The 25,914-nt window shown below is 43.3% G+C and overlaps 1 protein-coding gene across 1 annotated transcript; it reads left to right on the top strand.

Moving 5' to 3' along the window:
- Positions 1–922: 922 nt before the first annotated feature.
- Positions 923–25,688, top strand: LOC311372688 (NLR family CARD domain-containing protein 3-like). The gene is given in 13 exon segments (XM_084489653.1): positions 923–1,102; positions 7,241–7,337; positions 7,545–7,664; positions 8,433–8,533; positions 9,312–11,097; positions 12,038–12,211; positions 16,951–17,124; positions 19,356–19,510; positions 19,513–19,528; positions 21,807–21,980; positions 24,236–24,409; positions 24,586–24,632; positions 25,377–25,688. Coding segments are annotated over 12 exon segments (3,183 nt in total). The 5' UTR covers positions 923–1,102; positions 7,241–7,254; the 3' UTR covers positions 25,556–25,688.
- Positions 25,689–25,914: the final 226 nt, after the last annotated feature.

Genomic DNA, 25,914 nt, shown 5'->3' with positions numbered 1-25,914 from the left:
CAGGATAACAGCTGACTGATATAAAGTTATAACAGGTTAGTGTGATGGTTTAGAGCAGGATAACAGCTGACTGATATAAAGTTATAACGGGTTAGTGTGATGGTTTAGAGCAGGATAACAGCTGACTGATATAAAGTTATAACAGGTTAGTGTGATGGTTTAGAGCAGGATAACAGCTGACTGATATAAAGTTATAACAGCTTATTGTTAGTGTGATGAGCTCCATGTAACAACATGCAATAAGCATATCCAATGACATCACTAAACAGTGTTGGTCTGCGCTGACATGCAGTAATGTACTGATAGCATACACAGGCTATTATCACATGTTATATTATGGTATTATTACATTATTATATTATAGTATTAGTACATTATTATATTATAGTATTAGTACATTATTATATTATAGTATTAGTACATTATTATATTATAGTATTAGTACATTATTATATTATAGTATTATTACATTGCTTTACAGGCTTTTTTTAGGCTTCAGTGAACTATGCTATCGCTTTTATATATAAATAAACAACAGTTCAAGTTAGGCGCGGAGTGATACTGGACTCTGTAAACTGAACGGGCGTCATAGCTGTGTGTATACGCTCAATATACAACGGTTGGGAACCAATCAGATCGCTTGATTTAGGCCCCCCGTTCTGACTATATTAAGGCAGACTTTACAGTTGGCTCAGTGGTGTGTGTGTGTGTGTGTGTGTGTGTGTGTGTGTGTGTGTGTGTGTGTGTGTGTGTGTGTGTGTGTGTGTGTGTGTGTGTGTGTGTGTGTGTGTGTGTGTGTGTGTGTGTGTGTGTGTGTGTGTGTGTGTGTGTGTGTGTGTGTGTGTGCGCGCGTGCGCAAAGGGAAACCTTCGTTTTCCCCGAAACCACGTGACCCGCACTGAGAGCCGTGAGGACTGGACGGAGCCGCTCAGTGCTCTCAGTTGCTGACTCTCAGCTGTTTGGTGCGTCGTGTGTCCGCTTTTAAAACCTTTCACCTGATTTAACTTGTTTTATGAACACTTTAACCTCAGTTTTTTCACTTACATTTATACTTTTATAACTTTATACCGTATGGACGCGTTTTAATCACGGAGTAGATAAGGTAAGATACGTTCAATCCATATCCGTTTGAAAAACATGAAAGGGCAACGAAAATCCCGGTCGGATCCATCCGATCGTGAAGTGAAGTGAAGTGTTTGGGGGGGAAGTACGAATTTGCCAGTACAGACTTAAGTACGCACTTCCAAATCCGCCATCTTGGAGCGGTCGACCGCTCCACTCACTGTAATCTGTTTGGTGCAATGAACTGTCAGCGCATTTAATTAATCAAACCTCGCTGAATACCAAACTGATGTTCACACGGGTTGTTCTGCTGCAAAGGTCATACATGTAGCTATGATACAGACACACGGCGGGTTTTAATATTCATAGTGGGCTTAAATAAGACTCCTTGAGTGTGTGTGTGTGTGTGTGTGTGTGTGTGTGTGTGTGTGTGTGTGTGTGTGTGTGTGTGTGTGTGTGTGTGTGTGTGTGTGTGTGTGTGTGTGTGTGTGTGTGTGTGTGTGTGTGTGTGTGTCAGGCCCGGTTCCAGAACAGAATGCCTTGGGGTGCATCTGAGATTATAGGGGGTGCACCAGTACTATAGTAAAACCAGCTACCCAGCTTCAGTTCAGACTTCGCTTTTTACACTAGGCCTTTCTACCAGTAGATAGACAAGCACTTCTGGGTAGTTGTACTGACATGTTGGGACAAAAACATTTACTGTGCTTAAAAGATGGTATCACATCATGTCTTGTGATGTGGAGAACATTTCAGCTGCAACGTTAGCTTATTGATATCCAAGCTTTGGATATGAGAATGAATTAATAATGGTTAAATTAAATCAAATTTGAAGAGGTTCACATACTTTCAAGCAGCACTGTAGCCTTGTGAGACCAAATAATTTAACAACATAAACATAAAACATAAAACATGCTCTGTATTTATATAAGTGAACCACTAAATGTCACAAAATAATTTTACATTATCATTCACAAGATAATGCTTGAAATATATCATTTCATGTCTAATACATCTAGATTATATGGAACCTTTTGAATTAAATTACAAAAAAATAGCTTTTCCCTGATATTCTAATATTATGAGATGCACCTTTATGTGAACCACTTAATGTCAATTGCTTATTCTGCTGCCCAAAACTTTTAATGCTGACAGATAAAACCCAATTAGGAATGTTATTTTCACAAAAAGTAATCAGTAATACATAGTGCCTTTCTTAAAGTTCACAAGATTGTAAATAAATACAATCAAAACACAATTGGCAAATATGGGTTCTTATGAACAACACAGTGGCGCCGGCAAAGGCTGCTTGTCCGGGAGTGAGAGCTGCGCCGGCAAAGGCAGCGAGTCGGGCAGGATTGAGCTAGCGTTGCTAGTGCTAGTGTTCACAACGGTTATACTGTCTGATGTATTGGATTCTTTTGCGGTGTTTTTTTATTTTCGGATATCCATTGTAAATGCCTAATTGTTGCTGCCGAAGAAGTTTAATGTCACTGACGTGCGCGCCGCCGGACGGGGCGCAGTTCACGCGCACCTGTCATAATAATAATAACGTTCTTATCGGTTTAATGAACAAAATAAATGCAGCAAACAACGGTATTTAATGGAACAATTAGTTTTGTGAGCAAGTGTTTTATTTTTTTTATCATATTTCTAAAAAAAATAATAATAATTCACTCCCTCCTTTTTTCAATTGAGGGTGCAAACAATTTTTTTGGGGGTGCAATGCATGCTTATGCACCCCCGTAGAACCGGGCCGTGTGTGTGTGTGTGTGTGTGTGTGTGTGTGTGTGTGTGTGTGTGTGTGTGTGTGTGTGTGTGTGTGTGTGTGTGTGTGTGTGTGTGTGTGTGTGTGTGTGTGTGTGTGTCTCCTCCTCCTCCGTCTCTGAGCGTCAGATCGGTTCCGTTCTGAACTTCCTCATCTGAGCGGTCTGTCGCAGCCAGCAGCTCTTCTTTCTCCGCTTTTAAAACCTTTCACCTGATTAACTTGTTTTATCAACACTTTAACCTCCGTTTCTTCACTTACATTTATAACTTTATACCGTATGGACGCGTTTTAATCACGGAGTAGATAAGGCAGGCCCGGTTCTACGGGGGTGCATAAGCATGCATTGCACCCCCAAAAAAATTGTTTGCACCCTCAATTGAAAAAAGGAGGGAGTGAATTATTATTATTTTTTTATAAATATGATTAAAAAAAATAAACACTTGCTCACAAAACTAATTGTTCCATTAAATACCGTTGTTTGCTGCATTTATTTTGTTCACTAAACCGATAAGAACGTTATTATTATTATGACAGGTGCGCGTGAACTGCGCCCCGTCCGGCGGCGCGCACGTCAGTGACATTAAACTTCTTCGGCAGCAACAATTAGGCATTTACAATGGATATCCGAAAATAAAAAAGAACACCGCAAAAGAATCCAATACATCAGACAGTATAACCGTTGTGAACACTAGCACTAGCAACGCTAGCTCAATCCTGCCCGACTCGCTGCCTTTGCCGGCGCCACTGTGTTGTTCATAAGAACCCATAATTGCCAATTGTGTTTTGATTGTATTTATTTACAATCTTGTGAACTTTAAGAAAGGCACTATGTATTACTGATTACTTTTTGTGAAAATAACATTCCTAATTGGGTTTTATCTGTCAGCATTAAAAGTTTTGGGCAGCAGAATAAGCACTTACTGACATTAAGTGGTTCACATAAAGGTGCATCTCATAATATTAGAATATCAGGGAAAAGCTATTTTTTTGTAATTTAATTCAAAAGGTTCCATATAATCTAGATGTATTAGACATGAAGTGATATATTTCAAGCATTATCTTGTGAATGATAATGTAAAATTATTTTGTGACATTTAGTGGTTCACTTATATAAATACAGAGCATGTTTTATGTTTATGTTGTTAAATTATTTGGTCTCACAAGGCTACAGTGCTGCTTGAAAGTATGTGAACCTCTTGAGCCTTTTCAAATTTGATTTAATTTAACCATTATTAATTCATTTTCATATCCAAAGCTTGGATATCAATAAGCTAACGTTGCATCTGAAATGTTCTTCACATCACAAGACATGATGTGATACCATCTTTTAAGCACAGTAAATGTTTTTGTCCCAACATGTCAGTAGAACTACCCAGAAGTGCTTGTCAATCTACTGGTAGAAAGGCCTGTGTAAAAAGCGAAGTCTGAACTGAAGCTGGGTAGCTGGTTTTACTATAATACTGGTGCACCCCCTGTAATCTCAGATGCACCCCAAGGCATTCTGTTCTGGAACCGGGCCTGAGATAAGGTAAGATAAGATTTAGTTTGCTACCGTTTATATTGTCTTTAGGTTACTGGTATATAATAATGACCAGTTTACTACCGTTTATATTGTCTTTAGGTTACTGGTATATAGGCCTAATAATGACCAGTTTACTACCGTTTATATTGTCTTTAGGTTACTGGTATATAATAATAACCAGTTTACTACAGTTTATATTGTCTTTAGGTTACTGGTATATAATAATAACCAGTTTACTACCGTTTATATTGTCTTTAGGTTACTGGTATATAATAATGACCAGTTTACTACCGTTTATATTGTCTTTAGGTTACTGGTATATAATAATAACCAGTTTACTACAGTTTATATTGTAGTGACTACATTATGGCCGTTTCTCAATTTGCGTTCTCGTGTGTACTCGTGTACTTGCGTTCTCGGTAAACGTCATCAGTGGTGGCCCAAGCACTGTTCCACTGTTCCAATGTCGCTATGTACATAAGATCCAGATATGAAGGCATAAGCCTTTTGTTTTTTCTTAGATAGGCTAAAGTCGTCTGGTATATCGCCTAAATTCCCAACTTCCATCTTCACGTTACAAGCCAGCTGATGTCGGACTTGACAGCAGAACCCGCCCCCGAGACAGGGGGGCGTGGCTAGAACGCTCCTGGCGAACGGTCAATTCCAAGTACGCGAGTACTGTCGTAAAACCCGTGTGTGTTCTCGATGCGTTCTCGATGAGGCCGTTCCACCGAGGACGCATCGGAGGTGACTCGTGTGGACTCGGGACCGTTAAATATCCCAGAATGCATCATCGAGTCCGCTGCTGTTCCAATTGCAGAGTGCGTACTCGCGTTCTCGGAAGTCCGTACTTGAAAGTCCGGACTTGCCAAGTACGTACTTCCAAGTCCGCGAGAACGTAGTCCGCGTACTTGGTCTTGAGAAACGGCCTATGTGTTCGTGTTCCCCTCTTACTGGGAGTGATCTAGTGGGAGGGAACGGGTTACGAGACACGGGGTCTAGAGGGACGGTTTATGCTGTTGCACTGATTGTTCTACCATGCACTGCGAATCATTGGTATGTTGTAGTTTTCCAATTAAAACTTGAAGTGGTTGTTACGTCGCCTACGTCCTCCTTTTCCTCCGGCACTACAATATTGTCTTTAGGTTACTGGTATATAATAATGACCAGTTTACTACCGTTTATATTGTCTTTAGGTTACTGGTATATAATAATGACCAGTTTACTACCGTTTATATTGTCTTTAGGTTACTGGTATATAATAATGACCAGTTTACTACCGTTTATATTGTCTTTAGGTTACTGGTATATAATAATAACCAGTTAACTACCGTTTATATTGTCTTTAGGTTACTGGTATATAATAATGACCAGTTTACTACCGTTTATATTGTCTTTAGGTTACTGGTATATAATAATAACCAGTTAACTACCGTTTATATTGTCTTTAGGTTACTGGTATATAATAATGACCAGTTTACTACCGTTTATATTGTCTTTAGGTTACTGGTATATAATAATGACCAGTTTACTACCGTTTATATTGTCTTTAGGTTACTGGTATATAATAATAACCAGTTTACTACAGTTTATATTGTCTTTAGGTTACTGGTATATAATAATGACCAGTTTACTACAGTTTATATTGTCTTTAGGTTACTGGTATATAATAATGACCAGTTTACTACCGTTTATATTGTCTTTAGGTTACTGGTATATAATAATAACCAGTTAACTACCGTTTATATTGTCTTTAGGTTACTGGTATATAATAATGACCAGTTTACTACCGTTTATATTGTCTTTAGGTTACTGGTATATAATAATGACCAGTTTACTACCGTTTATATTGTCTTTAGGTTACTGGTATATAATAATAACCAGTTTACTACAGTTTATATTGTCTTTAGGTTACTGGTATATAATAATGACCAGTTTACTACAGTTTATATTGTCTTTAGGTTACTGGTATATAATAATGACCACTTTACTACTGTGTATATTGTCTTTAGGTTACTGGTATATAATAATGACCAATTTACTACCGTTTATATTGTCTTTAGGTTACTGGTATATAATAATAACCAGTTTACTACCGTGTATATTGTCTTTAGGTTACTGGTATATAATAATAAGTTTACTGTAGAGAATACATCGTTAGTTCATGTTTTACTGCTTTACTGACCTGTGGTAAATTCAACATTGCGTTCAATATTCAAGTGATTTGTTTGTCTTGATGCTCAGAATGAAGAGAAGGACGTGACAGAAGTCCTTTCAATGTGCTGATATTTAAAAGGTTTAATATTTGTGCGTATTGACTGGGGATCGACAGTTTTATAGATCCTATAGTAGCCTGTTGCTGGACTGTACCACTTTCACAGGGGGGTTCCTGTGGGTCTAGACACGATTCCTATGGCTTAAACCACAGCTGGAGCCAGAGAGAGAGCCTGGAGGGAGAGAGAGAGACCCGTTGGTCATAAGAGGATACCCTATCGATGTGTTGAGCTTCACCAGTTGATTTATATGGAATCTGTGGTTCAGTAAAGTGGCAGAATTCAGACTTTGTTCCAGTGGAGAAATTATTCTAACGTTCTTCACTTTTAATTGTACCACAATGCATTTATTAAGTCTATTGTGTATCTTTTTTGTGCAGTAGTTTAAGCACAGTTACAGTCTCCAAGGTGTTTCATTCTCATCTCTCAGTTCTCATGTGCTGTACACATCTGTACTGTAGTGAGGGCAGTGTGGGTATGTTGTTGTGGGGTTCATATTGATGGTCTATGTCGTCCATAACGCTTTAGTGTGACGCAGTCACAATGATCGTCTCTCTCAATAAACAGCTAAAGTTCAGAAGGCAAATGAAGTGATGGATGAGTTGTGTTTGTGTCCAGGTCTCCAGTCTACTATGGATGAGGAGAGAGAGGAGGGGGGTCCTACCTCTAAGACCACTCTGTCTGGGGAACATGGCCGCCGGAGCAAAGCTAAGAGGTAAGAAGAGGATCTCTCTGTCTGTGACTGTTGTCCATCTCAGAGCTCAGCAGTGATACATCATGACTCCATCATTAGTCTGAGTAACAGCTGTGTGTGTGTGTGTGTGTGTGTGTGTGTGTGTGTGTGTGTGTGTGTGTGTGTGTGTGTGTGTGTGTGTGTGTGTGTGTGTGTGTGTGTGTGTGTGTGTGTGTGTGTGTGTTGAAGCCCAGCGCAGCAGCAGAGAGCAGACTCCCCTGGACCCAGCAGTGTCTCCATGAAGAGTGACCGCTCTATGGAGCCACCTGAAGTGTTTAAAGATGGAAATCACCAACCTTCTAAGACAAGGTGAGGATTCAGCCGATACATCAGGGCTGTTCAACTGGCGGCCCGCGGATCATCTTGATCTGCCCGCCCATCGTTAATCAGAACATACCAACGTCCAATCACAGGACCACTTGGAGATGGATTGGTTCATGGCTGAGGCCGTTTATTCTGCTGTTTGAATCGTGTGAATGAAATGAATATTCAGACGACTTGTAGCAGACTTTACAGGTTTAATGTAAGAAGGTTCAACGTCTTTCAAACAGCTTTTATTGAATCAGTTTGATCTTTTGAGGTGAAGAGATTTATTGAAACCAATAAGCAATGAAGAATAACACAGGTCTGTGTAGAAATGTAGAAACTGACTGCTCTATTTCTATGTTAGCTAAACGCATTGTGAATCAACACTCTATGCACAGTATGAAGGATACTTAGTGTGTTTTTATGTTAACATGTTAACATGTTAGTGCTTAAATGACATAATTAACTTAACATTTTTCAACCCCCCTTATATTTCCATTTCAATAATCTGAGAAAGATTATTGAAATGGAAAGTCATGAGAAAGTAGTTTAGTAGCACTGCAATAAATGATCAAATGAAACAATATACACAAATCCTAACTTCCACTTTAGTTGTCAGACTTTCCTGACTTACAAGTCAGGAAAAATGCAAGTGTGTGTGTGTGTGTGTGTGTGTGTGTGTGTGTGTGTGTGTGTGTGTGTGTGTGTGTGTGTGTGTGTGTGTGTGTGTGTGTGTGTGTGTGTGTGTGTGTGTGTGTGTGTTCTCCACAGACACCAGGAGAGGTCAAAGGTTACCAGTGCTCAGTCTGTACAGCAGCATCAAACAGAGAAGGAGATGAACCAGGAGGAAGTGGCCCACACACTGGGGGGCGGTAAGAGACTCTTACTTTGAAGACAGAGGAGACTATTATTTTGAAGGGCAGAAGAGACTCTTACTTTGAAGACAGAGGAGACTATTATTTTGAAGGGCAGAAGAGACTCTTACTTTGAAGACAGAGGAGAAATTATATTTTTAAGGAGCAGTATGAGACTCTTATTTGTTCTTTTCGGACTGAATGACTTTTAACTTCAATGTAGAGACATCTTTCCTCTTTGGGGTTAAATGGTTTGATCCAGATATGTAGGGTTATTGTGGGGGTATCAGGTTGAATGGTTTGATCCAGATATGTAGTTGTTATTGTGGGGGTATCAGGTTGAATGGTTTGGTCCAGATATGTAGTTGTTATTGTGGGGGTATCAGGTTGAATGGTTTGATCCAGATATGTAGGGTTATCGTAGGGGTATCAGGTTGAATGGTTTGATCCAGATATGTAGGGTTATCGTGGGGGTATCAGGTTCAGGGTATCAGATCAACAGCAGAATAACTTGTGGAATAGATGCAACACTATCTTGTTATATCAGCATAACAAGTCACTTTAGACTGATTCACCATCATTATTACTATTATTAAACCAATCATACTGCTGTGGAAATAATAGTCCTGAACATTTTGAATCTGTAACATGCAGTCCTTGTCACGACCAGCTTCTCTGACCACAAGTTATGAAGCCACTAAATATCATTGAGTTGATAATTTAACAGGAAATATCGACCTGTTTCCACTGATGTCACCTTCCACTAACTGATGTCTTCTGTTGTTTTCACTTTTAGGATCTGATGCTGTCGAGTGCCAACATAAAATCAAGTCTAGTTTGGAGAATAAGTACAGGCGTGTGTTTGAGGGAATCGCTAAAGCAGGACATTCAACACCTCTGAATGACTTCTACACAGAGATCTTCATCACAGAGAGAGGCAGTGGAGAGGTCAACCAGGAACATGAGGTCAGACTGATTGAAACAGCTTCCAGGAGACCAGTCATGGAGGAAACACCAATCAGATGTGAGGACATCTTTAAACCCTTACCTGGAAAAGATCAACCAATCAGGACAATTATGACAACTGGAGTGGCCGGCATTGGTAAAACCGTCTTAACACACAAGTTCACTCTGGACTGGACTGAAGGCAAAACCAACCACGACATAGACTTCACATTTCTCCTCACTTTCAGAGAGCTGAATTTACTGAAAGGGAAAGAGTTTAGCTTGGTGGAACTTCTTCATCACTTCTTTATTGAGACCAAAGAAGCAGGAATCTGCAGATTCCACCGGTTCCAAGTTGTCTTCATCTTGGATGGTCTGGATGAGTGTCGACTTCCTCTGGACTTCCAGAGAAACCCGATCTGGACTGATGTCACAAAGTCCACCTCAGTGGACGTGCTGCTGACAAACCTCATCAGGGGAGACCTGCTTCCCTCAGCTCGTATCTGGATAACCACACGCCCTGCGGCAGCCAATCAGATCCCTGCTAAGTGTGTTGACATGGTGACAGAGGTGAGAGGGTTCACCGACCCACAGAAGGAGGAGTACTTTAAGAAGAGATTCAGAGAGGAGACGCTGGCCAGCACAATCATCTCCCACATCAAAAAATCACGAAGCCTCCACATCATGTGTCACATCCCAGTCTTCTGTTGGATCACTGCTACAGTTCTGGAGGACTGCTTCAAAACATCCCAGAGAGAAGAAGAGATGCCCAAGACCATGACTCAGATGTACAGCCACTTCCTGAAGGTTCAGTCCATACAGGGGGACAGGAAGTACCGTGGGAGAGCTGAAACAGATCCACACTGGAGTTCAGAGAGCAAGAAGATCATTGTTTCTCTGGGAAAACTGGCTTTTAACCAGCTGGAGAAAGGCAACCTGATCTTCTACGAGTCAGACCTGGCAGATTGTGGCATCGATATCAGAGCAGCCTCAGTGTACTCAGGAGTGTTCACCCAGATCTTTAAAGAGGAGTGTGGGCTGTACCAGGACAAGGTGTTCTGCTTTGTCCATCTGAGCTTCCAGGAGTTTCTGGCTGCCCTTTATGTCTTTAAGCACTTCATAGACACTGGGGTCAATCTGCTCTCACAACAATCAACCTTCTGGAGAGATAAACTCCTCCTCCTCTACCAGCGTGCTGTGGACAAGGCCTTAAAGAGTAAGAACGGACACCTGGACTTGTTCCTCCGCTTCCTCCTGGGCCTCTCTCTGGAGACCAATCAGATTCTCCTACGAGGTCTGCTGGGAAAGACAGGAAGTGGCTCAAATACCAATGAGAAAACAGTGTCTTACATCAAGAAGAAGATAGATGGAGATCTCTCTCCAGAGAGAAGCATCAATCTGTTCCACTGTCTGAATGAGCTGAACGACCGTTCTCTAGTGGAGGAGATCCAACCGTCCCTGACATCAGGAAGACTCTCAGAATATCTCGGTCTCTCTCCTGCTGAGTGGTCAGCTCTGGTCTTCATCTTACTGTCATCAGAAGAGGAGCTGGACGTGTTTGACCTGGAGAAATACTCCAGGACAAACAAGGGTCTTCTGAGGCTGCTGCCAGTGTTCAAAGCCTCCAAAACATATCTGTGAGTTCACTAATAACATGTATTAAAATACACACAACACTATATACATAAAATATAATAATATATATATATAATAATATATGCTAGAATATATAAGTTATTATAACTAACTAAACATATCTGTAGGCTCACTAATAACATGTATAACGTATCATAATATAGAGAAAACTAGAATATAAAAGGTATAATAAAATACAAATCGTATCTGTACGTTCACTAATAACATGTATAACAATACACACAAGATAATATACATAAAACTAGATAATAAAAGTTATAATAACTTTAGAAACATCTCTGTACGTTCAGTGATAACGTATTATATTACACACAAAGTAATTAATACTAGGATATAAAAGCAGTAACAATTTATTTATTTAACATACATACAATACAATACATACAATCATAACAATCATAAAAGATAAACGATAATAATTAACAATTATGAGCCGAAGGTCTCCGGGGCTATTATAACACTCAAAAAATAAACAAGATTACACTTTTTGCCAGGATTTTTTTGTTTTTATGAGCGGTTTATTCGTTTTTATTAGCGTGACGCGACGACCGTTACGCGCTCCCCAATATCCCGAGTTTGAGATCTCAATCTCGGGATATTGTCCAATATCCAGAGATAGCGAACCAATCAAATTGCTCCATCTGAGGAGATTCACGTGTAGCATATACTAAATTTAATTATCCAATGTTTTAAACATTAGTTCAACTAAAAACACTTTTCTAATAAAGATGAAGACAATAACTTAATTATGTTAAAAGTAAAAGTTACACAGATGATTAAATTAACATTCATGGATTGAATGTAGTTAAATTAATAAAACATCTCTAATTAAAGTTTTCAACACGTCCTTTTATGTTAACAGTAAAAGATGTAAGTTATTTAATCACAGTTCCTAACATGTTGTGTTTATTGTGTGTGAAGGCTGAATGGCTGCAATCTGTCAGAGACATGCTGTGAAGCTCTGGCCTCAGTTCTCAGCTCCAACTCCTCTAGTCTGAGAGAGCTGGACCTGAGTACCAATGATCTGAAGGATTCAGGAGTGAAGCTGCTCTCTGCTGGACTGGGGAGTCCACACTGTACACTGGAAACTCTCAGGTCAGTTTTACTCAATGGTCAAACACTTACACCACAAGTTCCACATCAGAGGACATTGAACAGATTTACCTCCAGAAAGTTCACTGGTCTAAATAAATAAGTAGAATATGTCGTCTCAGGGCTGAAGACACATTTTCTACTGGCTACAATCTTTTTAATTTGGTGGCAACTGTTGGGAAAAATCAGTCTGTCTAGCTACTTGACCAGAGAAAATGAGACGGAGAGGTGATAAATGCTATCAGCACGAGGGCCTCGGATTTATTGAGTAAAATGGTAAAAGTGATACAGGTACATAAAGCGTGAGAGATCGAATATTTCTAAGTCCCTATCAGCGCTGAGGTCGTCTGGAGCTTCGCCTCCTTGGAAGTTCTGCTTCAGAAGAGTGGGAGATGATCTGTGTGGTATAGTCTTATGCTGTGTTTCTCCTCCTAACGAGGTGTGTGTGCTTAAGGTAGGTGTTTGTGTGTGTCTCTGAGCGTACATCTTGACCTTGAGTCTCTGGGCACTGATACAATTTATGAGTGCTCAGTGTTCCTTCTGACCAGGTGCGATGGGTTCCCAAGGAATATCTTGGGAGTTATGGGTGCTATGTTATCAGTAGACTGGCTCCAGGGTTTGCGAATGTGTGGTGCATTGTCTGAGTCTCTAGCATCTCTCCATGTTGGGACATCCGGCCTCCGGCTCAGGCCTTGACCTGAAGAATAGCTGGTTATATGTGTGTTAGTTTAGAACACGGGTTAACTATATTCGTAATGTACGTATCATGTGGTGTGTTCATAACGTACATATCAAGTGGTGTGCTCATTGGGCTGTTTTTCCCATCACAACCTAAAAAATGTGCACCCCTTTATTAGACGTGAAAATGTCCTTGGTCACCTACCATCCATCTGTGTCCATTCATGTGAACAGATTCACTCACTTTAAAAAGGTTTAAGTTAATGTTTTGAATGCATAGGGGGCAGTGCTTCATTTGAGCCGGAACACGCCAGAGAGAAGACAGAGGGGGGAGAGGGGGGGAGGGACAGAGGGGGGGAGGGAGGGAGAGAGGGGGGAGTGGGACAGAGGGGGGGAGGGATGGGGAGGGAGGGAGAGAGAGGGAGGAGGGGGAGGGAGGGAGGGGGAGAGGGACAGAGGGGGGAGGGGGGAGAGGGAGGGAGGGGGAGAGGGACAGGGGGGGAGGGACAGAGGGGGGAGAGGGACGGAGGGAGGGGGAAAGACAACGAAAACATACATAATAGTAGAATATAAAAGTTATGATAACGTAGAAAACATCTTTTGAGGTTAACTTATAACATCTCAATATACACAACGTTATATTGTGTAACCATAACTAACCCTACTACACACTACAATATGATACGAATCAACCAATCAAATCACTCAACAAGCAGCAACGGTCATCATCACTTACGCAAATGAAAAATATGATTTCATAGTTCAGTTTTGGAACATATAAGTCAGTTCGATGTCTTCATATAATAATATATATATATATATATATTTAAGCAATAGATCACGACAGGCTGTGATATGTTCTCATTATACCACAGTTTAACTGTGGTATAATGAGCACATTTCACTGACTGAAGTGATCTATTGCTTTTATAAAACGGTTACGTAATTATGGCGAAATGAAAGTCATAGACACCCTCAATTTTGAAAAAGCGAGAAAGTCGGAAAAGCATTTTTTTAAACGAATACAAAAAATTTGTCCCTCCTGGCTGCCTGCAAAGTGTACGGCGGTTGCTATGCAACACACGGTAGCGTCCTTCAGGGAGAAGGCTAGAGACGGTAGCTCGGTTCGCCGGCAATTTAGCCTACTATCGAGTTCACTCACCGTGTGCCTATTGCTTTACAACATTTCCACCCTCTGCATCAATCAACATGTTTTTAGGCTTCAGTGAACTATGCTATTGCTTTTATATATAAATAAACAACAGTTAGAGTTAGGTGCAGAGTGATACTGAACAACACTTAGGAACCAATCAGATCGCTTGATTTAAGCCACCCGTTTTCTAAATAGATATATATGTATATCACTGTGCCGGTCACGGCTGTGGTCGCCAAGTGCTGCAATGGATCCTGGGAGGGTCAGCGGCACCGAGGCAGTCGTGTGTGTGTGTGTGTGTGTGTGTGTGTGTGTGTGTGTGTGTGTGTGTGTGTGTGTGTGTGTGTGTGTGTGTGTGTGTGTGTGTGTGTGTGTGTGTGTGTGTGTGTGTGTGTGTGTGTGTGTTTACATAAAGTCTCTCAGGGTCGTGTGGAGTGTGGGCCACCAGAGTTGTAAACTCTCTCACCTTGGGCTCCCGTCTGGTCGTTCCCGTGCTGCTCGCCACATTATTATTAAAAACATCTTTTGACCATAAATATTAGTCATAACCAAACGACTGTGGTTTTGGGAGGGGGGGCTTGGGGGGGGCTCAGCCTTTTTCAGGGGGAGCTTAAGCCCCCGCTAGCCCCCCCCCTTGCACCGCCGCTGGTTGTAACCTAATATACCAAACATCTCTGTAGATGTACTAGAACATGTATATACATAAAGTACATAATACTATAGCTGCTTTCACATATGGACGTACAACCGTCTATTCTCCGTCTATTCTCCCGACGGGCCGTATATGTGAATGACTTATCCTGACGTTGGACCTCCTGATAAAAGACTACCCCTCAGGTAGTATTTTAGCCGGCGGAAATGTTAATTACCTTATATGTGAGTGAGCAGTAGGATGTGGGCATTTCACACCAGTTGAGTGGGCGTGTTGATGACACTTCGGTCTACGTTTGCATGTCATTGAGTGGCACCCGCACCCTAATCGATAATCAGCCTTTTGCCTTTTGTTCGCTGAATGGTTTAAAACATATTTTAATGTGGCACTGCTTTTCAGAGTCATTCGTGGTGAACACTAAATAATAGGTCTTATCATAACCCTCAGAGTACACATCATACAATAAATTACAATACATGAGTTCACAGCTGCACGCGTATATAGAAAATGTTTTTTTATTTTTATGTTCCACCTTTCCTGCTGTCGGCTCCCAGACCGTAGTCGAGGAGCACAGGGGAGACGTTCCCTCCAGGGCCGATGTTCTCTCGGGGGTAACACCCTTCACTTTGACCGGCAATGTCATTAGTGTTCATTACTTCACTAAACTAACACACGCTACCGCTCGCTCTCCTCGCTCGTCCACTCACACACCCACACCCACACACCCACACACGCACACACACACACACACACACACACACACACACACACACACACACACACACACACACACACACACACACACACACTGCCATTCTCGCACACACATACGCTAACTCTCGTACCACTTATTATTGACAACAGTTAGCTGAACATTATAGGGTCCCGTCCTTCCACTCCCTGTTTTCTCAGTTAAACCAGAGACACTATAGAAGGAGGAGACACATCACTGAAAAAATCACCCATTGAAATGCATGGGTAAACTTCGTAACACCAAGATGGCAGTTGTTTGCACATGTCCCGCCTCTTCCGGTGCCGTTGCTCCAATCATTTTGCAGGTCCTACACGGTCACGCTTTTTGCGACATTTATTATTTTCAATCAGGAGGGAAGAACCAGCAGCTGGAGCGGCACAAGCAGCATCGACTGGAAAACTTCGACTACCTGTTATCTTGTTGGCTCGGCAGCAAAAGCTAACTTTTAAAGCTAACTTGCTGTCAGTGCAGTGCCGGTGTTGTTATGCCGTAAATGAAAACTGTGTCGTGAAGCATTGCGCATGCGCAGTCCAAGATTACCTGTAAGAAAAAGGGCTTTTAAAACATTAATTTGATACAAAACCACCAAACCCTTTCAGCGATTTTAGTCTGTTTTTCATCGTGATTTCAAACATGTGTTTTTTTATGCCCCTTAGATCTCGGAAAATGGAGATACAGCTCTCTCCCTATTCATTAGATAGGGCCCTGGTCTTGTTAAGACCAAATAGCTGCCCGAAAGGCGTGGCCAAAATGGCCGCGAGTGAGAGGACTTGCCTAGAAGGACTTTGGTTAAACACAGAAATCAACTACATTTGTCCCAGTGTATGTTAGATGTGAAATGAAGCCAAAAAAGACGCTCTCTTCCTTTAACGCAGTCGTTCGCGACGCCTTTCTTGTTTGTCGTTTCTTCTATTTGTCTGTAACTCATGCTCCAATCTTTCATCGATCATGCGGATGTTGTGGATGCAACGGAATATATGATGCATCACTGCAGCAACATTTAAGATGATCGCGATGAGTTCTGCCCGTTCTGCCTCCGCGCTGTCTGCAGTCAAACCAAAACAAACCAAGACCCTACGTCATATCCCGCCCCTTTCAAGCCCACCCCCCTAAACCAGCCGGAGATTCTACTGATGTCTGAGCGACACAGATGTCCGCATATCGGGCGTCAAGTGTGAATAAGTGTGAATGACCCTCACGGTCGAACCTCCTGATCCACAAATGCAGAGAAAAGACGGAGGTCATATGTGAAAACGGCTTATGATTAAAAAGTGAAATTAATATACAGAACGAGTCTCAAACACTACAAAAAACTCTTTAATATTATACATTTTACAGCCAATGTTGAATAAACATAAGTAACTAATGTATTGACTAGTATATATTAGATTTAATTAATAAAACATCTCTAATTATAGTTTTAACACGTCCTTTTATGTTAACAGTAAAAGATGTAAGATATTTTAATCCCAGTTCCTAACATGTTGTGTTTATTGTGTGTGAAGGCTGGATGGCTGTCATCTGTCAGAGACATGCTGTGAAGCTCTGGCCTCAGTTCTCAGCTCCAACTCCTCTAGTCTGAGAGAGCTGGACCTGAGTACCAATGATCTGCAGGATTCAGGAGTGAAGCTGCTCTCTGCTGGACTGGGGAGTCCACACTGTACACTGGAAACTCTCAGGTCAGTTTTACTCAATGGTCAAACACTTACAGAGGGGGGGAGGGACAGAGGGCGGGATGACACATGTGCATGAGTACACAAGAAAAAAAAAATCATCCGTGCCGCGAAGCGGTTTTCTATTTAAGCAATAGATCACGACAGGCTGTGAAATGTTCTCATTATACCACAGTTAAGGGGTGTTGTCCGTCCCTCCGCTGCACATCGGGACGGACAACGCCCCTTAACTGTGGTGTAATGAGCACATTTCACTGACTGAAGTGATCTATTGCTTTTATAAAATGGTTACGTAAGTATGGCGAAATGAAAGTCATAGACACCCTCAATTTTGAAAAAGAGAGCTTGGTAGCTCGGTTCGCCGGCAATTTAGCCTACTATCGAGTTCACTCACCGTGTGCCTATTGCTTTACAACATTTCCACCCTCTCCATCAATCAACATGTTTTTAGGCTTCAGTGAACTATGCTATTGCTTTTATATATAAATAAACAACAGTTCAAGTTAGGCGCGGAGTGATACGGATCTCTGTAAACTGAACGGGTGTCATAGCTGTGTGTATACGCTCATTATACAACAGTTGGGAACCAATCAGATCGCTTGATTTAAGCCACCCGTTTTCTATTATCTCTCATATCACTGTGGGGGGAGTTGGCATATTGGCGCCCCCTCCGGCTGCAGGCGCCCTGCTCGCTGAGAAGGTGCCGTCAGAGAAGCTGTATGAGAAGTAGTGGTGGCTCGTTCACGAACTAATCAGTTTGAACGAACGACTCTTTAAAACAAACAAACCGACCTCATTCGCCGCTCTCGTTCGTCGTCGTTCGTCTCGTTCGTTCTCCGAGACTCGACTCCCAGCTCCACCCACTAGTCGCTGAGTCGCGCTGACTCGCGAGTCGCCGTTCGTTCACTGACTGTGTTTAGTGGTGAAGACTAGAGGACTGAGAAGTCACGAGAGTCAGCCGGGCAACAACATCCCGATTCCGAACATGAAGCGCTCCTCAGCTAAAAGGAACGTAGTTAATGTTGTGTTGATTGATGACCATTTGCACCATTGCACGATCGTGATTCGTTTGAGAATGAGAACGAGGGAGGAGCCGAGTCTGACCGACTCAGTGACTGAGAATCATGATTCACCGCTACCGGAAACGCGAACGAATGAACGAACAAACGAACAAACGACTCTTGTTGGCGAACTGACCGACGCAAACTGATTCATTCAAACGAATCATGAAATCCACCACTAGTGAGAAGGGGAAAGGGGAGGGGGGGGGACAGTTCACCTCTGGGTCTCCATAACGGACAAGGGGGGGACGGGGGTCCACTGTTAGCGGAGTGAAATCCTTATTGCAGCCTGCAGGGTTATGTGATCAACATATGGAGGAACGCGGTCGCTGAGCTGCCCCAACATGAGACGTTAAACTCAGCTAGAACCGCCGCCCACCACGTCCACCATCATCCAAAACGTGATGTCAACAGACCAACAATAGTCTGAAAGCCTACAGAGACTATAGATAGTTAATGTGACGATCACGTTATTAAAAATAGACTTGGAGCAATGATTTACAAACTATCTTTTTGGGAGCATGCTTTTGCAAGTAGTTCGCCGCCCCACCTGCCCATATGGACGGCCCGGTACAGAGCAACACTCTAATGGAATGAGTGGCTCAAGTCAGGCACACCTCGAATTTCTTGCAATTGAGAGGGGGGGGGGGGGGGGGGGCGCTCTGAGGGGGTCTCACCCGGGGTGTTATTCAATGTAGAACCGCCACTGCCTACCATCCATCTGTGTCCATTCATGTGAACAGATTCACTCACTTTAAAAAGGTTTAAGTTAATGTTTTCAATGCATAGGGGGCAGTGCTTCATTTGAGCCGGAACACGCCGGAACATGTTCCAGCACCTCCTGGGTCACTGAAAAATGAATCGCCTAAATGAAAAAAAACAATTACTGTTTGTGTGTTGAGTGTGGTTTTCTGTCTAGTTAGTCTTTATTCCCGCTGAAGTTCCACTAAAATCTAGTGTTTGCATTTTAGTTTTGAGGTGAAAGATGGTAAAGAAAATGTGCACCCCTTTACCCTTTAGTTGTTTTTTACTCTACTCTAAAACTTTACAGTTTTAATGATCAAACAGTTAAGTTCCACATCAGAGGACGTTGAAAAGATTTACCTCCAGAAAAGTAATAGTTCCCACACGTGTGTGTGTGTGTGTGTGTGTGTGTGTGTGTGTGTGTGTGTGTAGGTTGTCTGGCTGCCTGGTCACACAGGAAGGCTGTGCTTCTCTGGCCTCAGCTCTGAGCTCCAACCCCTCCCATCTGAGAGAGCTGGACCTGAGTACCAATGATCTGCAGGATTCAGGAGTGAAGCTGCTCTCTGCTGGACTGGGGAGTCCACACTGTACACTGAAACTCTCAGGTCAGTTTTACTCAACGGTCAAACACTTACAGAGGGGGGAGGGACAGAGGGCGGGATGACACATGTGCACGAGTACACAAGAAAAAAAAAATCATCCTTGCTGCGAAGCGGTTTTCTATTTAAGCAATAGATCACGACAGGCTGTGAAATGTTCTCATTATACCACAGTTAAGGGGCGTTGTCCGTCCCTCCGCTGCACGTCGGGACGGACAACGCCCCTTAACTGTGGTATAATGAGAACATTTCACTGACTGAAGTGATCTATTGCTTTTATAAAACGGTTACGTAAGTATGGCGAAATGAAAGTCATAGACCCCCTCAATTTTGAAAAAGCGAGCTTCGTAGCTCGGTTCGCCGGCAATTTAGCCTACTATCGAGTTCACTCACCGTGTGCCTATTGCTTTAAAACATTTCCACCCTCTCCATCAATCAACATATTTTTAGGCTTCAGTGAACTATGCTATTGCTTTTATATATAAATAAACAACAGTTCAAGTTAGGCGTGGAGTGATACGGATCTCTGTAAACTGAATGGGCGTCATAGCTGTGTGTATACGCTCATTATACAACATTTGGAACCAATCAGATCGCTTGATTTAAGCCACCCGTTTTCTATTATCTCTCATATCACTGTGGGGGGAGTTGGCATATTGGCGCCCCCTCCGCTGCAGGCGCCCTGCTCGCTGAGAAGGTGCCGTCAGAGAAGCTGTATGAGAAGTAGTGGTGGCTCGTTCGCAAACAAATCAGTTTGAACGAACAACTCTTTAAAACAAACAAACCAACCTGATTCGCCGCTCTCGTTCGTCGTCGTTCGTCTCGTTCGTTCTCCGAGACTCGACTCCCAGCTCCACCCACTAGTTGCTGAGTCGCGCTGACTCGCGAGTCGCCGTTCGTTCACTGACTGTGTTTAGCGGTGAAGACTCGAGGACTGAGAAGTCACGAGAGTCAGCCGGGCAACAACATCCCGATTCTGAACATGAAGCACTCCTCAGCTAAAAGGAACGTAGTTAATGTTGTGTTGATTGATGACCGTTTGCACCATTGCACGATCGTGATTCGTTTGAGAATGAGAACGCGGGAGGAGCCGAGTCTGACCGACTCAGTGACTGAGAATCATGATTCACCGCTACCGGAAACGCGAACGAATGAACGAACAAACGAACGACTCTTCTTGGCGAACTGACCGACGTGAACTAATTAATTCAAACGAATCATGAAATCCACCACTAGTGAGAAGGGGAAAGGGGAGGGGGGGGGACAGTTCACCTCTGGGTCTCCATAACGGACAAGGGGGGGACGGGGGTCCACTGTTAGGGGATTGAAATCCTTATTGCAGCCTGCAGGGTTATGTGATCAACATACGGAGGAACGCGGTCGCTGAGCTGCCCCAACATGAGACGTTAAACTCAGCTAGAACCGCCGCCCACCACGTCCACCATCATCCAAAACGTGATGTCAACAGACCAACAATAGTCTGAAAGCCTACAGAGACTATAGATAGTTAATGTGATGATCACGTATTAAAAATAGACTTGGAGCAATGATTTACAAACTATCTTTTTGGGAGCATGCTTTTACAAGTAGTTCGCCGCCCCACCTGCCCATATGGACGGCCCGGTACAGAGCAACACTCTAATGGAATGAGCGGCTCAAGTCAGGCACACCTCGAATTTCTTGCAATTGAGAGGGGGGGGGGGGGGGGGCGCTCGGAGGGGGTCTCACCCGGGGTGTAATTCAGTGTAGAACCGCCACTGCCTACCATCCATCTGTGTCCATTCATGTGAACAGATTCACTCACTTTAAAAAGGTTTAAGTTAATGTTTTGAATGCATAGGGGGCAGTGCTTCATTTGAGCCGGAACACGCCGGAACATGTTCCAGCACCTCCTGGGTCACTGAAAAATGAATCGCCTAAATGAAAAAAAACAATTACTGTTGGTGTGTTGAGTGTGGTTTTCTGACTAGTTAGTCTTTATTCCCCGTTGAAGTTCCACTAAAATCTAGTGTTTGCATTTTAGGTTTGAGGTGAAAGATGGTAAAGAATGTGCACCCCTTTACCCTTTAGTTGTTTTTTACTCTACTCTAAAACTTTACAGTTTTAATGATCAAACAGTTAAGTTCCACATCAGAGGACGTTGAAAAGATTTACCTCCAGAAAAGTAATAGTTCCCACACGTGTGTGTGTGTGTGTGTGTGTGTGTGTGTGTGTGTGTGTGTGTGTGTGTGTGTGTGTGTGTGTGTGTGTGTGTGTGTGTGTGTGTGTGTGTGTGTGTGTGTAGGTTGTCTGGCTGCCTGGTCACACAGGAAGGCTGTGCTTCTCTGGCCTCAGCTCTGAGCTCCAACCCCTCCCATCTGAGAGAGCTGGACCTGAGTACCAATGATCTGCAGGATTCAGGAGTGAAGCTGCTCTCTGCTGGACTGGGGAGTCCACACTGTACACTGGAAACTCTCAGGTCAGTTTTACTCAACGGTCAAACAGTTACAGAGGGGGGGAGGGACAGAGGGCGGGATGACACATGTGCACGAGTACACAAGAAAAAAAAAATCATCCTTGCTGCGAAGCGGTTTTCTATTTAAGCAATAGATCACGACAGGCTGTGAAATGTTCTCATTATACCACAGTTAAGGGGCGTTGTCCGTCCCTCCGCTGCACGTCGGGACAGACAACGCCCCTTAACTGTGGTATAATGAGAACATTTCACTGACTGAAGTGATCTATTGCTTTTATAAAACGGTTACGTAAGTATGGCGAAATGAAAGTCATAGACCCCCTCAATTTTGAAAAAGCGAGCTTCATAGCTCGGTTCGCCGGCAATTTAGCCTACTATCGAGTTCACTCACCGTGTGCCTATTGCTTTACAACATTTCCACCCTCTCCATCAATCAACATATTTTTAGGATTCAGTGAACTATGCTATTGCTTTTATATATACATAAACAACAGTTCAAGTTAGGCGCGGAGTGATACTGAACTCTGTAAACTGAACGGGTGTCATAGCTGTGTGTATACGCTCATTATACAACAGTTGGGAACCAATCAGATCACTTGATTTAAGCCACCCGTTTTCTATTATCTCTCATATCACTGTGGGGGGAGTTGGCATATTGGCGCCCCCTCCGGCTGCAGGCGCCCTGCTCGCTGAGAAGGTGCCGTCAGAGAAGCTGTGTGAGAAGTAGTGGTGGCTCGTTCACGAACTAATCAGTTTGAACGAACGACTCTTTAAAACAAACAAACCAACCTGATTCGCCGCTCTCGTTCGTCGTCGTTCGTCTCGTTCGTTCTCCGAGGCTCGACTCCCAGCTCCACCCACTAGTCGCTGAGTCGCGCTGACTTGCGAGTCGCCGTTCGTTCACTGACTGTGTTTAGCGGTGAAGACTCGAGGACTGAGAAGTCACGAGAGTCAGCCGGGCAACAACATCCCGATTCCGAACATGAAGCACTACTCAGCTAAAAGGAACTTAGTTAATGTTGTGTTGATTGATGACCGTTTGCACCATTGCACGATCGTGATTCGTTTGAACGAGAACGAGGGAGGAGCTGAGTCTGACCGACTCAGTGACTGAGAATCATGATTCACCGCTACCGGAAACGCAAACGAACGAACGAACGAACGACTCTTCTTGGCGAACTGACCGACGCAAACTGATTCATTCAAACGAATCATGAAATCCACCACTAGTGAGAAGGGGAAAGGCGAGGGGGGGGGACAGTTCACCTCTGGGTCTCCGTAACGGACAAGGGGGGGACGGGGGTCCACTGTTAGCGGATTGAAATCCTTATTGCAGCCTGCAGGGTTATGTGATCAACATACGGAGGAACGCGGTCGCTGAGCTGCCCCAACATGAGACGTTAAACTCAGCTAGAACCGCCGCCCACCACGTCCACCATCATCCAAAACGTGATGTCAACAGACCAACAATAGTCAGAAAGCCTACAGAGACTATAGATAGTTAATGTGACGATCACGTTATTAAAAATAGACTTGGAGCAATGATTTACAAACTATCTTTTTGGGAGCATGCTTTTGCAAGTAGTTCGCCGCCCCTCCTGCCCATATGGACGGCCCGGTACAGAGCAACACTCTAATGGAATGAGTGGCTCAAGTCAGGCACACCTCGAATTTCTTGCAATTGAGAGGGGGGGGGGGGGGGGCGCTCGGAGGGGGTCTCACCCGGGGTGTAATTCAATGTAGAACCGCCACTGCCTACCATCCATCTGTGTCCATTCATGTGAACAGATTCACTCACTTTAAAAAGGTTTAAGTTAATGTTTTGAATGCATAGGGGGCAGTGCTTCATTTGAGCCGGAACACGCCGGAACATGTTCCAGCACCTCCTGGGTCACTGAAAAATGAATCGCCTAAATGAAAAAAAACTATTACTGTTGGTGTGTTGAGTGTGGTTTTCTGTCTAGTTAGTCTTTATTCCCCGCTGAAGTTCCACTAAAATCTAGTGTTTGCATTTTAGTTTTGAGGTGAAAGATGGTAAAGAAAATGTGCACCCCTTTACAGTTTACACTTTACAGTTTTAATGATGAAACAGTTAAGTTCCACATCAGAGGACGTTGAAAAGATTTACCTCCAGAAAAGTAATAGTTCCCACACGTGTGTGTGTGTGTGTGTGTGTGTGTGTGTGTGTGTGTGTGTGTGTGTGTGTGTGTGTGTGTGTGTGTGTGTGTGTGTGTGTGTGTGTGTGTGTGTGTGTGCAGGTTGTCTGGCTGCCTGGTCACACAGGAAGGCTGTGCTTCTCTGGCCTCAGCTCTGAGCTCCAACCCCTCCCATCTGAGAGAGCTGGACCTGAGCTACAATCACCCAGGAGACTCTGGAGCTGCGCTGCTCTCTGCTGGACTGGAGGATCCACGCTGGAGACTGGACACTCTCAGGTATGGAGAGGACAGCTCACCACTCAGGGACAAAGTCTCCTACAGGGATTCAAGCCGCTGCTAGATGAAGTGGTTTGAAAAGGCAGCTGTAACTCATGTTGTGTAGAACGTGATGAGACAGCAGATGATGAAGGTGAATGTTTCAACATGCTGCTCTCACTTTGTTTCCCCACCAGTGTGGAGCACGGTGGAGTGTGGAGGCTGAAACCAGCTCTAAAGAAGTGTAAGTGTCTGTTTGATTCATCACAACACACACTCACTATTGGGATGGAAAGTCTATCCACACAGCAGGAGGTGACGTCCGCTCATTCACATGTGGACTTGTGTATCCGTATGTCTAGCTATGTTTGCCTGTGTTGATGTGTGTCTAGTATGTTTGTGTAGGTGTGTGTACGTATGTGTACATGTCTATGTACTGTATGTATGGACCAGGTCTATGGTACCAACAGTTAGTTTCCAGCCTGTATGTGAGCTCAGCTGGTTCAGTCTGTTGTTTACACAGGTGGATCACAATGGATGTGTATTGGAACCTTTCAAAGTCGAATATCTTGAAAAGTATGTAGACTATAGCTTAGATATTACAGAGGATTAATCAGCTCATTGTGGTGAACGTTTTGATGTATAATATGTGTATGTCGTGTAAATATTGCGGGAGTAGATTCAGTGTATACATTTTTCATTGTTTTGACTGGGACAACCACTCACACACACATGGGATTTACATTTACGTTTAACTTAAAACAGCTTATAAACAATATGCACTACTATTTCTAAAGCTATAGCACACTAGTCCACTATAGTAGATATAATCTGATATGATTTAGTCTTTCTATGTTCATTTTTGTAAGAAGATGAACGTGAAACAGGAAGAACAGTACTAGTGATGATGATGATGATGATGATGATGATGATGATGATGATGTGTGCAGAAGGGTTCAGTAGCTCATCATGTCTTGTTCTCCATCAGATGTCATCAGATCTGACATGGGGATCGAAGGAGAGGGTGGGGTCCAGGATAACACCAAGATTGCGTGCCAGGGGGGAGGGAGTGATGGTCGAGGCGTATATATTGAGAGTGGATTTGGTGCCTATGAGAAGGAGCTCTGTTTTGTAGAAAGTTGTGGGTCAGCCATGTTTTTATTGTAGAGATGCAGGTTTCGATGTGGGTGAGGGGAGGGTTTTGGGTGGTTTTGGTACTGATGACATCTGAGTGTCATCTGCGTAACAGTGGAAGTCGAGATTGAGTTTGCGGATGATGTGACCAAGGGGGAAGAGGTAGCAGATGAAAAGAAGGGGGCCGAGGACTGAGCCCTGAGGGACCCCCTGCGTGACAGGAGAGAGGGTGGACGTGTGGCCAGAGAGGGAGACGAACTGTTGCCTGGAGGTGAGGTAGGAGATGAGCCAGTCGAGTGCGGTGCCCTCAACACCCTGTTGGCGCAGCCTTTTGAGGAGGATGGAATGGTGTACAGTATCAAAGGCTGCACTGAGGTCTAGTAAAAGCAGGA

This window comes from Micromesistius poutassou, assembly GCF_964030765.1.
Source record: "Micromesistius poutassou genome assembly, contig: SCAFFOLD_2551, whole genome shotgun sequence".
NCBI classification, from domain to species: domain Eukaryota; kingdom Metazoa; phylum Chordata; class Actinopteri; order Gadiformes; family Gadidae; genus Micromesistius; species Micromesistius poutassou.
The sequence above is the reverse complement of the archived record's forward strand: the minus strand, read 5'-3'. Positions and strand labels throughout refer to the sequence as shown.